The sequence below is a fragment of the Oryx dammah genome, unplaced genomic scaffold, assembly GCF_014754425.2.
Source record: "Oryx dammah isolate SB20612 unplaced genomic scaffold, SCBI_Odam_1.1 HiC_scaffold_26, whole genome shotgun sequence".
NCBI classification, from domain to species: Eukaryota; Metazoa; Chordata; class Mammalia; order Artiodactyla; family Bovidae; genus Oryx; species Oryx dammah.
In genome coordinates this window covers 54,476,183-54,489,152 of record NW_024070210.1, presented here as the reverse complement: position 1 = coordinate 54,489,152, position 12,970 = coordinate 54,476,183, and the positions used below count along the sequence as shown (strand labels likewise).

The following is a 12,970-nucleotide window of genomic DNA, read 5'->3' as shown; positions in this document are numbered from 1 at the left end:
TTATTCTGCTCACGATTTAACCGTATCAAACTCCATTCTGTTTGCAAAACCTGTCCCAGTGTGTTCTTTCTCTGTGATTTTCTGCTACCTCTTACTTTATTCTTAGAATGTCTCCTCTGTTTGAGGAGATCCTCCAGTTCCGCTTGAGTGATGACTCTCCTATGAAGACTTTCTTGATCTCATGGCAGTGTCTTGCCTAGTTACGTGGTTTCTATCCACTTACATAGATTCTGTCAACATTTGTCTATCTAATGTGTCTATTTAATAAGCAGTTGAAGCCTGCTTATTTTGTTTGCACTATGTATGTGTGTGTATATATGTATCTTCTACTAAACTGAGCTCTCTAAGGGCTGGGGCTATATAATTCTGATTTGTAGATTGTGAATGCTTGCACCAAGTCTGGAGTACTTGTCTAAGTCCTCATTGAGTATTCATGTGGGAAATGTGTGAATAGAGGTAAATGAATTTCTTTTAAACATCTTTAGGTGAAATTAAAGAGCCACTTGAAATCTCTACATTAAAACAAGATGTGCATGTTTCTCAAGATACTTCAACAGCTGGAGTGGAAGAAATAAAATCTGTAGACATCATTAATATGCTGTTGAATTTTGAAATTAAAGAGGTGTGTAATTTTCATCTTTTTATAAAATGAGGTGAATAAATAATGGATATTTGGAATTACTCTACTAAAAATATCTTACATAGGCTACTTGTAATTTTTATGTAGATGTAATATTTATAAATTTGAGCATTTGTTAAAGATGAGTTATATTTGGAGGATATAATATTTCATAGACAAAATGGTAGTATGCTCTCTAACACACTTTTCAAATGAATTTAGGACAGATGGAATGTGTCTTGCTTTGGATTTTGTATAGGAAAGACAGGAAAAGGACTGAGAAAATTCTTTGCAAACTTTAGTAACCATTAATACAATGGAATAAAATGTGTATAAATTTAAAAGATGTTATCTTATTTTTAGTCTGCTATCCATCTGCAGATTCTTAAGGAAAGAGTAAATGAATTTTCCTCTTCTGTATTCACACATGTAACAAATACTCATTGCATGTGCTGAGTGCTAAGGAAACAAAGGTAAAAGGCATAGACTCAAACAAGAAAACTATTAACATTTTTGTAATATTCCCATTAAATTACATTCCCACTAATTACATTTTTGTAATTCCCACTAAAAATGTACCTAGGGAGCTTGTGGCAGTGATGGTAGTGTTACAGGATTGGGGACCATTTCCAGGGTTCCAGAGTGGGCTCTTGTCTAACACTCAGTTATATATTGTCTGAGGAGACATATCCTGACACCACAAGAGACTTCATTGGGAAGGGGTGCCTGGACCAAGAGTTGTAGAGTAAGGGAACTAGGAGAAATGTTCCATTACATGGTTCCCAGTCTCTGGTTCATGGTAATGGGGTTAGTTTCCAGGTTATCTATGGTCAGTCATCTTGCTCACCAGATATGTTTGGTGACTCAGGGTCTTCCTGATGGTGCACGTGTGACTCGGCCAATGTCAATAGCAGTGTGACGGCTTCTGGGAGGTTGGCTGGATGAATTGTCTTCTCCCTCCTCTCTTTGGCCCTGCCTGAATTCTTCCGGGTTTGTTCGCTGGCATTTCCTCCCTCCTTTTATCAGCTTTTATCCTGAATTCTCTCCATTAGTTTTTGGGGGAAGCTCTGTTTTCCTTATTGGACCTTCTGTTGTGAGACAGTTCAGAAAAGCGGTTATCATCATGCCTGGCCAAGGCAGGTGGTTTCTGTCCTTAGTGCCCTCATAGTAGGAAGAGGGCATCTAAGCAGTCTGAGAGGATCAGGGAAGATTTCCTGGAGGAAGTGAGATTTGAATTGTGTTTTTAAAGAGTAATAAAATGGAGTCTGAGAAACAGGATTCAGGAAGGGGACTGGAGAGAGGAACCAGACATAAACATGTTTATATGTGGGAAAGCGTCACACATAGAGGGACTTGGAAGAAAAAAATTTCCTCTAAAAATCCCTTCATCGTTAAATAGTTGTGTAGAGGTTATATTCTGTCTCTGAGTTAAGCATAATAAATGTTTAAACAAATGAATGCTACTTTTAAAATCTGAAATATATGCTTTGAAACAAACTTCTTTATTGTTAAACCTCTGCTATTTTTCTGGTGATGTTAAGAGTTATTAAAGATTTTTAAGCTTTGATAATTGAAACATTGATAGATGAATCATTCTATTTGCAAATGGGCTTCATTAACATATGTACATAGAAAAACCCATAAATCTTTTTAAATATCATTTGTGATACATGTAATTACAATTGTCTTTGCGAGGACAGTGATTAGGGTGGGAGGAAGCAATTTGCTGATAATAGGCATCATCTGGAGACATTTTTGTTGTTGCCATCCAGAGAGAGGAGGCTACTGGCAGCCAGTGGGTAGAGGCCGGTGATGCCACTGGACAGCCTATAGTGCTTGGGACTGCTCCTCCCTGGAAAGGATGATCCAGCTCCAGATGTCATTGGTGCCAAGGTTGAGAAACCTTGCCTTAGGAGTAGTTTAAAAATTGACTGTATATCTCAGACTTTGAGATTTAGTCTGACACCATCCATTAGACTAGGACTTCTGGGAATTAGGCAGAACCACTTTTTTTTTTTTTCATAGCTGTCTTGAAATCCACTAGAATATGTTGGCTATGCTTTAAAAGTCTAAACAGGAAAGTGTACCTCCAAAGTAAATAACCCTAGGCAATTTCCAGACACAAATAGAAGTGCACATCTTTACACTGGGTGAATTATTTATTATATCACTCTGGATGGTTATTAAATTGTTAACATATCTTCATTGTATATTAGTGAAATAGTTTGTGGTAATACTTGCATCTTTTTCTAGGTTGTGATTACTTTGATGGAAAAAGCAGAAAAGAAAGGAAGGCCTTTACATGAACTAAATGTCCTGCAGCTTGGACTGGAAGCTAGAGTTAAAGCCTATGACCTGACTGCCGAAGCTTATCTAAAAAAGATTAGCATGCGATGCTTTGAGTTCACTGGTAAGTATGAAGTATAGTCTTTGTAAATTGTACATGTAGTAGGCAGAGGTCCCTACCTTTTTATAAACTTTAAGCATATCTATCAGTGTCACCGTAATTATTTAATTAGTTTAAATTTCTTACATCTAATAGAAAGTAATTTGATATTTAAAAATTAAAAATTCATTATCTATATAGTAATTGATCATAAAGTAAGTCTATATCTAAATATTTAGCGCAAAGTAGAATATATCTAAAAGAAGAATGAGGCCTATGTCTCCAGTGTCTATACAAAACACTTCAGAACTTGTAAAAGGTAACATGATATTATAACTGTTCTCTGTGTACTGACATATTAGGAAATCACAACCCAAGTACAATACCCAGGTATAGAGCCCAGGAACCCTTTTTGAAAGGTGAGTTAGTTTACTAGAAGTAAATTTTTTGTTTGATTTTTAAATTTATTTTTAAATTACAGCAGTGTTTTTTTGTGTTTAATAATATTAATATATACTTGTAAAAAATAACAGGCAATACAGACATATATAGAGGAAAAAGTTTGCATTCTTTTTTAGTCTCTTCAACCTTTCAAATTCACTTTCTAAATTGCACCAAAGTAACTTTTAAAGTTAAGACGTGTATTTAAAGTTCATTGGAATTCTATGGGGTCACTTTAAGTAAAGCAGACTTGTATTGAGAATAATCCCTAGTTTAAGTATTTTATAACTTTGTCCTTTAATATATTCTTCTCTGTTGAAATAAATAATACCAGTAGTACCAAATATTATATCATTTGTAATTGGCTAGTGCTGGTTTTTTGTCTTTGTGGAGTATCTCAGATTTTATTTCAAAGCCAGTTTTACTGAGATATGATACATATAGTAAAAAGTCACCATTTTTAGCATACAACTCTTGAATTCTTTAAAAATTTATTTTCATTGTTTTTTTTTGTCTGCATTGGGCCTACATTGCTTTGCTTGTGCTTTCTCTAGTCGGGGTGAGCTGCGGCTCCTCTTTGTTCTGGTGCACGGGACTTCTTGTTGTGGGAGCTTCTCTTGTTGCAGAGCACAGCCTCTAGGTCCAAGGGCTTCAGTCATCGCAGCCTCAGGCTCAGTAGCTGTGGAATGTGGGCTCTTGGGCACTCAGGCTTCAGTCATCACAGCCCGCAGGCTCAGTAGCTGTGGAATGCGGGCTCTTGGGCACTCAGGCTTCAGTCATCGCAGCTGCGGGCTCAGTAGTTTTAGCTCAAGTGCCCTAGGGCGCACAGGCTTTAGTTGCTCCACAGCATTGTGAGATCTTCCAGGACCAGGGTGGAACCTGTGTCCTCTACACTGGCAGGTGGATTCTTATCCACTGCACCACCCAACGCCTGGGGTTTGAGAAATGTATATCTTGTGTATCTGGCTCATCTGTTTTTAATATATTTGAAATATCTAAAACACTTAATGATCTCTCTTTCTCTTCTAGACTCTAAAGGAGGACCTCTTCACATTATTAATTCTTCCAATGTAACAGATGAACCCCTTCTGAAAATGTTATTGACAAAGGTACCTAGTTGTATTTCTAAAATTCTTTAATATTTGAATGTATGATGTAGTTCCCCCATATTTAATGTCTCAGTTTTTTCCCCTAAAATTTTGTATTCTAAAACTGGTTGATTATAGTGCATTATGCAAGCATCTGACAGTCCTAGATCATTTCAGTAACCTTCAGAGTTAATCGTATGTTTTTAAATAAGTGGAAGTACACGGAGTTCCATTGTAATTTGAAGCAAAATGTAATCCAGATGAACTAGCATTTTCCCTACCTTTAGCATTTCTTCCTAATTTGGGATTTTGCTTTTACAGAATGTGAGAATTACTTATGTGGTCGTGTTTTGGGCATATTCTTCTTTGCTATTAAAAATATGTTTATAGTGTTTTCATAGCATGCTTTGAAAAGTAAAGACTATATGTATATATATTTTGCAATGTGTGAATTTTTATAGTTTCCAACCTGGTGATTTAATCCTCCATTATTTGTAGGCAGACATTGATGGACCAGAATTTAAAACTACTCATGACAATACCAAACAAACACTTGAGGTATGTCTTTTCTAACTCACTATAAGGCTAGGGTATATGTTAATGATTAAATATAGCTTCAAAGCCATCTTTAGCTGTGAGATTGTGAGTTCTAAAATTAGAGGAAGAGTGGTAATAATAATAATAGATTTAATTTTGTAGATGGAAGAAATGAATATAGAGCTGAGATAAAATTATTACAAAAGTTTATTTGATTTCCTAAAAGATTGTTTCCCAGGTACAAGTTAATGATTCCTTGTTGAGGACAAAATAATACATTTTTAAGGGAATTAATTATTCACAACTCTTATTTGACGTCCTATTAATGGAAGCATTAAGCACTTGAATTGTTAACTGACTTTAGGATTAGAAAAAAAATTAAGGGTCAGGCAGAAAGTATGGCTCAGTACAGATATTGGTTGGAACCATCTGTAAGGGGACTGAGCTAAGGCTGATAATACTTCCTAAATCTTTACTTAAAAGCTATCAAGTTCTGTTGAGGTTAGAAGTATGGTCATGTGTGGAAGTTAGCAATGTTAGTTTATTGTCTGGTAGAGGATTAACAAAGTAATAGTGAATTCTTTCTCAAATAAAAAAGGTCCTTGGTTGAACTATTCTTGGGCTACTTGTATATGTTGAAGTTTGACATAAAAATGTTTCCATATCTGAAATTTGCCTCTCTAATTGTTCATTATCTTAGGTTTCATTTTCATCTTTAGACTTAGTTCTTCATTTGGAAGCTTTACTGTCCTTCATGGATTTTTTGTCCTCTGCTGTTCCATCCTCTGAACCTTCTAAGAAGGACTCGGAGCTGAAACCACTTACGGGGGAGTCCAGAAGTATCATTGCCAAAACTGGTATTAACTTTTGAGTCATGGTCTCATACTTTCTACCTGAACTTTAATAATCATATGTAATAACTGAACTGAACTGAATAACTTGTATTTTTAAGCTAAGATGACCATTTAGCACCTTAATGTTTCTGGTGCTTTAACAGATTATGTTGGTTTCAAAAGAAAGCAGATTTTGCTCTTATGGTATTGATATAAATTTAGTGAGAGATTTTAAATAAGTGTTTAATATTAATCATGTATTTATATTTGATTTCACTGCCTTGCTTTTTCATAAAATAAAGTCATATATACTTTGCATTGATGTGCCCATAGCCTTCACTCTAGTGAAAGTGAGAAAGGAAGAAATTAAAGTATGATCACAGTCATGCATAGTAACAAAGGCCCATTTCAGTCAGTTAAAACTACCTGGTACTCAACAGGTTTAAGCTTCGCAAGACACAAAAGGAACAATCTCATGGAAGAGACAGACTCACTTTGGTTTCAAACCAACACTGCATTAGGTCACATAGAGATATGGGCACATGCCGTGACTCGTGCCCTGAAATATTAGCTGTAGTGTAGCCTGAGTGAACACATGCTGATTTTTAAGTCAAATGTCATTTTAATTATTTTCCTTTCATATCATATGATGTGAGTACCTAACATCTGGTCATTTAATTTTCAGACCATTATCTGTTTGCATTATATCTATATTACTGGCATCTTTAAAGTATAAAGCTGTCAGTAATACTAGATCTGATACAGGGAATATTTAAGCTCACAGCAAACTATAAAAAAATCCTAATCCAAAGAAACAATATTCCAGTTATGCGGTATAGCTATTTTTTTATGGTTTGATTATGCTACTTTAAATTTTAAGGGAGAAAAAAAACAAACTCTTTTATCATCTTGGTGATTAAGGACTGATGTCCCCATACTTTTACAGTTTTATAAGAAACATTGTTTACTTCAGTCAAGACACGTCTCTAAGAAATTATATTTATCAATCAGGACTTGAACTAAAATAGATTAAGGGAATCCATTTGATTGTGTTTCTTAGACACATGTACACAGACACAAATACATGTTATAAAGTAACTTTTTGTTCCTTAACTTTAGCTCTTTATGTTCATTTCTTACAGACTTTATCTTAGGATTCTTCATGGAGAAACAGAATACAGTCTAGAGAAATTGGCTGTATAGTTAACATGTATTGTATGTGTCATAGTTAATAATACATATTTTTACTAATTTACCATTTCAGTTTTTCATGAAATATTTTTCTTTGATCTAATATATGATGTGAAAAGAAGTTCCAAATCAAAATTTATCTCCGTTGGAATCCTAGAATTCTATTATAGGGATTTTTCTTTGTTTCCTAGGAGAAAAGTTATAGTAAAGTTTTCCATCTAACAGAGTTGTACTTACCAGGTGCTAATAAAGGTTGCCTTTATTTTTAATTTGGACAGAAAAATGCTAGTTTTTGTCTGATTGGCATTTGAAAATTGATTTAAAAATAATATTAATTATGTATAATCTTAATGGAGACCTTTTTGGTTCTTCACAGTTCATATTGTACTTTTAGTGAATTTGAGATTATTTTATGTGCTATATCATCTTTACATTTTGCTTATCACAAGGATTTTTTTACTTTTCAGTATCCAGCAACTCTTCTCAAGACGATGTGTTTGATTTAAAGGTCACCGCTAAATTAAATGCATTTAATGTTTTTGTCTGTGATCAGAAGTGTAACATTGCAGATATTAGAATACATGGTAAGTAGTTATTCCTTGGTGTAGGTATTTTTGTTTCTTTACATAGACCTTCAGGAAGAATGAGCTTGTTGCATGGTAGATTTCTCATGGCTTGTCTTTTTTTTTTCCCCTCCAAGATTTCAGTAACAGTAAAATTATATTTTTCCCCTCATCTGATTGGCTATTCCACATTCTTTGCATTTCCATTTAAATTTTACCATTAGCTTTCCAACTTCACAATTGTGAGAGTTGGACCATGAAGAAAGCTGAGTGCCGAAGAATTGATGCTTTTGAATTGTGGTGTTGAAGAAGACTCTTGGTTCCTTGGGTTGCAAGGAGATCAAACCAGTCCATTCTAAAGGAAATCAACCCTGAATATTCATTGGAAGGACCGATGCTGAAGCTAAAGTTCCAATATTTTGACCACCTGATGCAAAGAGCCGACTCTTGGAAAAGACCCTGATGCTGGGAAAGATTGAAGGCAAAAAGAATAGGAGACGGCAGAGGATGAGATGGTTAGATAGCATCACCGACTCAATGGACATGATTTTGAGCAAACTCCAGGAGATAGTGTAGGACAGAGGAGTCTGGTGTGCAATGGTCTATGGGGTTACAAAGAGTTGAACATGACTTAGCAACTTCAAGGACAGCAGCCAATTGCAACAAAAAGCTTTGTAGTGTTTTTTTTCCTTAGCCTTGTAGTATTTTTATTGGAATTGCATTGCATCTATAGACCAATTTAGGGAGAATTGATATCTTAATGATATTGAGTTTTCTCATTTATTAACATGATATGACTTTCCATTTATTTATTTTCTAAATGGTAAACTTCACTATGTATTTATTGTTTAGTTGCTAAGTTGCGTCTGACTCTTTAGAGACCTCATGGACTGTAGCCTGCCAGGCTTCTCTGTCCATGGGATTACCCAGGCAAGAATACTAGAGTGGGTTGCCATTTCTTTCTCTAGGGGATCTTCCCGAACCAGGGATCAAACCCGTGTTTCCTGCACACATATCCTGCATTGCAGGCAGATTCTTTACTGCTGGACCACCAGGGAAGCCCTATTTATTTATTTTAAAAATGTTTTATTGGAGTATAGTTGCTTTACAATGTTGTGTTAGTTTCTGCTGTACAAAAAAGTGAAGCAGTAGGCTTCCCTGGTGACTCAGTGGTAAAGAATTAGCCTGCTAGTGCAAGAGACAGGGGTTCAACCCCTGTTCCAGGAAGATACCACAGGCTGTGGAGCAACTAAGCCATGCACCACAACTATTGAGCCTGTACTCTGGAGCCCGGGAGCCACAACTGCTGAGCCCTTGCACCAGAACTACTGAAGCCTGTGCGCTCCAGAGCCCGTGCTGCGCAAGAGAAGCCACTACAATGAGAAAGAAGCCCTGGCGTTGCAAAGAAGAGTAGCTCCTGGTCAATGCAACTAGAAAAAAGCCTGCATGCAGCAGTGAAGACCCAGCACAGTCATTAAAAAAAAAAGTGAATGAGCTGGAAAAAGTGAGTGTGTTAGTTGCTTAGTTACATCAGACTCTTTGCAACCCCCTGGACTGTAGCCTGCCAGGCTCCTGTGTCCATGGGATTTCCCAGGCAAGAATACTGGATGGGTTGCCATTTCCTTCTCCAGAGGAAGTTTCCAACTCAGGGATTGAACCTGGTTCTCTTGCATTGGCAGGCAGATTCTTTACGATCTGAGCCATATGTATACATATATCCCCTCCCTCTTCAACCTCCCCCCCCACCATCCCACCCCTTTAGATCATCATGAGTCATCTTTGGGTTTATTTATATTGAAGACTCCTGCAAACTTTTCAGAGATATGCTTTGAAATGTTAGAAGTAAATTTGTTATGATTCATGACTGATATAAGACATTTCTTATATTAAAAAAATTTCTTCAGAATAAGTCTAAGATTTAGTCTCATGTTCTGTTTGCATTTTCAGAATAATTATGATTTTAAACTGAGAAATGAATAGCTTAGCATCTCACTGAGTAAAGAAAATGTCATTGTCCTATTGCCCTTGCCTTTTGTGTGTATATAACATCAGTAAAAGAGGTTTCTAAAAGAAATTTTATAAACTTTACTCATCGTCAGCCTGATAGAAAGATGAGTTCAGATTATACCATGGATTCTGGAACAGCCTGTCAAGGTTCTAATTTTGGCTCTAAAACTTACTGGTTGACCTTGAGCAAGTTAATTTATGTTTCCATGCCTGAGTTTCCTCTTCTATAAAAGGACATTGTTATAATAATTATTCATGGGATTGTTGTGAGGATTGTTTGCATATTTGCATATATAAAGAAAGATGCCTGTCATGTACATAATAAGCAGTTAACAGGGATTAAAAAATCAGTTCCATTCAGCAAATACTACTAAGGATCTGTTTATTAGCGTAATAATGATCTAAGTTCATTATTGGGGCTGAGCTGTAGCCATTCTCCAATTCATTCTGAGAAGTGTTTTTAAAAATCATACCTTTAGAAATCATGAAAACGACAAGCATTTTTTGGAGAGAAATTGTGTTTAAGATAAAGTTTGTTGTAGAAAGAACAGTATTTATTCATCAAATTATATTTATTCTTAGTTTTCAGATTAATAGTTTTCATTATATAACGTTTATAAAATGACTGTTCAACATATGTTAGGTGTTGTCCTAAATGACTGATTTTGTTCATGCTAATGCCCAGGATGGAGAAAGCAATGGCACCCCACTCCAGTACACTTGCCTGGAAAATCCCATGGACAGAGGAGCCTGGTGGGCTACAGTCCATGGGGTCTCGAAGAGTCAGACATGACTGAGTGACTTCACTTTCACTTTTCACTTTCATGCATTGGAGAAGGAAATGGCAGCCCACTCCAGTGTTCTTGCCTGGAGAATCCCAGGGACGGGGGAGCCTGGTGGGCTGCTGTCTCTGGGGTCGCACAGAGTTGGACAGGACTGAAGCGACCTAGCAGCAGCAGCAATGCCCAGGATACTTGTGTTTGGAGACTTGTGATTAATTGTCTTTGAAATTTGGTTACTTTTGTTTTAAAATTGCCACAAATGTTACGGGTGAGATGCTTCTAGCACTTAAAGATATTATCATATTTATTAGGTATCTCATACATAGTATTTGTTACCTTTGGAACTTCCCAGGTGGTCCAGTGGTTAAGATTCTGTGCTTCTAGTGCAGGGAGAGCTGGTTTGACCCCTGCCTGGGGAACTGAGATCTAACATGCCACATGGCAGAGCCAAAAAATTTTTTAAAAACTATTAAAAACTAAGTTGTAACTTTACATATGTGTAATAGCAATTTTATCAGTTCTCTATCTTGGTAGTATATTATTGAATTTAAATAACACTGAATTCGTGCATTTGGATTGGATTAAAAGTGTTGTATTTCCCACCAGGAATGGATGCCTCTGTCTCTGTGAGGCCAAAGCAGACTGACATGTTTGCCAGACTTAAGGATATCATCGTTATGAATGTTGATTTAACATCCATTCACAAAAAGGTAATTAAAAAAATATGTTTCAGTATTGAAATTTATTTTTGTTTTTCTGTGTCTGGAGATGTCTTTAGTCATTTGTTCAGTGTATATGTAGTATCTTTCATGTGTCAGGCAAGTTTGTTGGGAATTGGCCATGAATATGGTCATTGTCTGCTATCCCATTGTATATAGACTAGATGATGTGTTAAAGTTATTTTTGACCAATTAAGTGATTGGTATCTCCATTGATAAACCTTCTTCTTATAGATTTAGGAAAATGTTATTGTCAAGTTAAATGCTTTTAACTAGTATTTTGCTGAAGCTTGGATACAAATGATGCTTCTTTATATGTCAAGGACTCTGTAATAAGAAACCTTGTAATACAGTGATACAACTCTTTTGATGTAATAATGAGTTAATTTAATACTTCTAGGCTGTCTCTATTTTGGGAGATGAAGTCTTTAGGTTCGAAATGACTCTTTATCCAGATGCCACAGAAGGAAAGGCCTATGCTGATATGTCTAAAGTAGATGGCAAACTTAGTCTCAAAGTGGGCTGTATTCAGATTGTATATGTTCATAAATTCTTCATGTCTCTTTTGGTAAGTTTATTTTAAAAATATATTTGTTTCTCATTGAAGCCTAAATATCTTTGCCTATGTATCTGAATCTAGCTAGTCAAAATCTTTACTAAATAGGGTTGTGTGATAAACTCCCAAATGCTGAATAATTATTACAGTTACCATTAAGTGAAGTGAAGTTGCTCAGTCATGTCTGACCCTTTGCGACCCTGTGGGCTGTAGCCTACCAGGCTCCTCCATCAATGGGATTTTCCAGGTTATCATTGGTTTGACACAACTATGAAGGATCATTCTTTAACTTTAACATAGTTACATAGTTTGAAAATACTTTCTGATGTTTCAGTTACAGCTTTTCAGTTTTAGTTGTTTTGAGAGATACTCTTAAAAGATGTTTAGCTAAAAGAATGCTTTAAGGAGATCATTAGGCATTGGAAGGGCTAATACTGGAACTGACAGCTTTGCTTATAATTATCATCAACAAGGCCATAGAATTCTTTTAATTATTTATTTCCACGTAAGTTTCATGGAGTGAAGAGTTTAATTTGCCTATGCCTTTCTTTTAGCAGGACTGTTAATCAAAGCTTTCAAATCACACATTTCTGTGTAAACCATCATGTTTTATTTTTCTGAAAAGTAATTTATTTGGAGGGGGGTTAGTTAAATAAACAACTAAATAAGCCATCTGTGTTATTAATGGATGTGCATCAAGAATACGCTTCCAGTTCTTTTCTCTATTGGGAAAAGTCTTTCTGTTTTTAGTTGAAATTGAGATGAATGGTATCTTACTCTAAATAAATAATTTTTGACTCTTGTTAATGATAGCAAGATTGTAAACAGTTAAGCAGCACCTTTGCTCATGTTGAAGTACACTTAAGAAAAGAATCTTCAGAAATAACCAGGCAAAACCTTAGTTTCTAAACTTTAGTTTCATAGACTTTATTCCTATGACCTAGAGGTACAGATTCAAAGCTACTTTGGGAGCCATAAAGCTTTTTTCTCCATCTTTTTATGTAAATTTTGGTTAAAATGGCCAACATTCATGAGTAAAAGGGAGGTTTTAAATGAGTAAAAGGGAGGTTTTAAATGAGTGAAAGGGAGGTTTCACGTTGATGTATGGCAAAAACCACCACAATATTGTAATTAGCCTCTAATTTAAATAAATAAAATTTTAAAATATGTAACAAAGAAAAACATGTAAATCATTTAGCAAGTCCTCAATAAACATTGTTATTTTCACACACACACAAAAGAATTGCT

General features: G+C 35.5%; 1 protein-coding gene across 4 annotated transcripts in view; it reads left to right on the top strand.

The window, feature by feature from the left end:
• VPS13C (vacuolar protein sorting 13 homolog C) overlaps positions 1 to 12,970 on the top strand; it is a 181,658-nt gene that overhangs the window by 97,096 nt on the left and 71,592 nt on the right. For all 4 annotated transcript variants that reach the window (XM_040226663.1, XM_040226662.1, XM_040226665.1 and 1 more), the window contains 8 exons: positions 486 to 622; positions 2,873 to 3,029; positions 4,476 to 4,555; positions 5,033 to 5,092; positions 5,772 to 5,928; positions 7,563 to 7,679; positions 11,054 to 11,157; positions 11,567 to 11,734. In XM_040226663.1, coding sequence (XP_040082597.1) covers positions 486 to 622; positions 2,873 to 3,029; positions 4,476 to 4,555; positions 5,033 to 5,092; positions 5,772 to 5,928; positions 7,563 to 7,679; positions 11,054 to 11,157; positions 11,567 to 11,734 — 980 coding nt within the window. The remainder of the gene's footprint in view (positions 1 to 485; positions 623 to 2,872; positions 3,030 to 4,475; positions 4,556 to 5,032; positions 5,093 to 5,771; positions 5,929 to 7,562; positions 7,680 to 11,053; positions 11,158 to 11,566; positions 11,735 to 12,970) is intronic.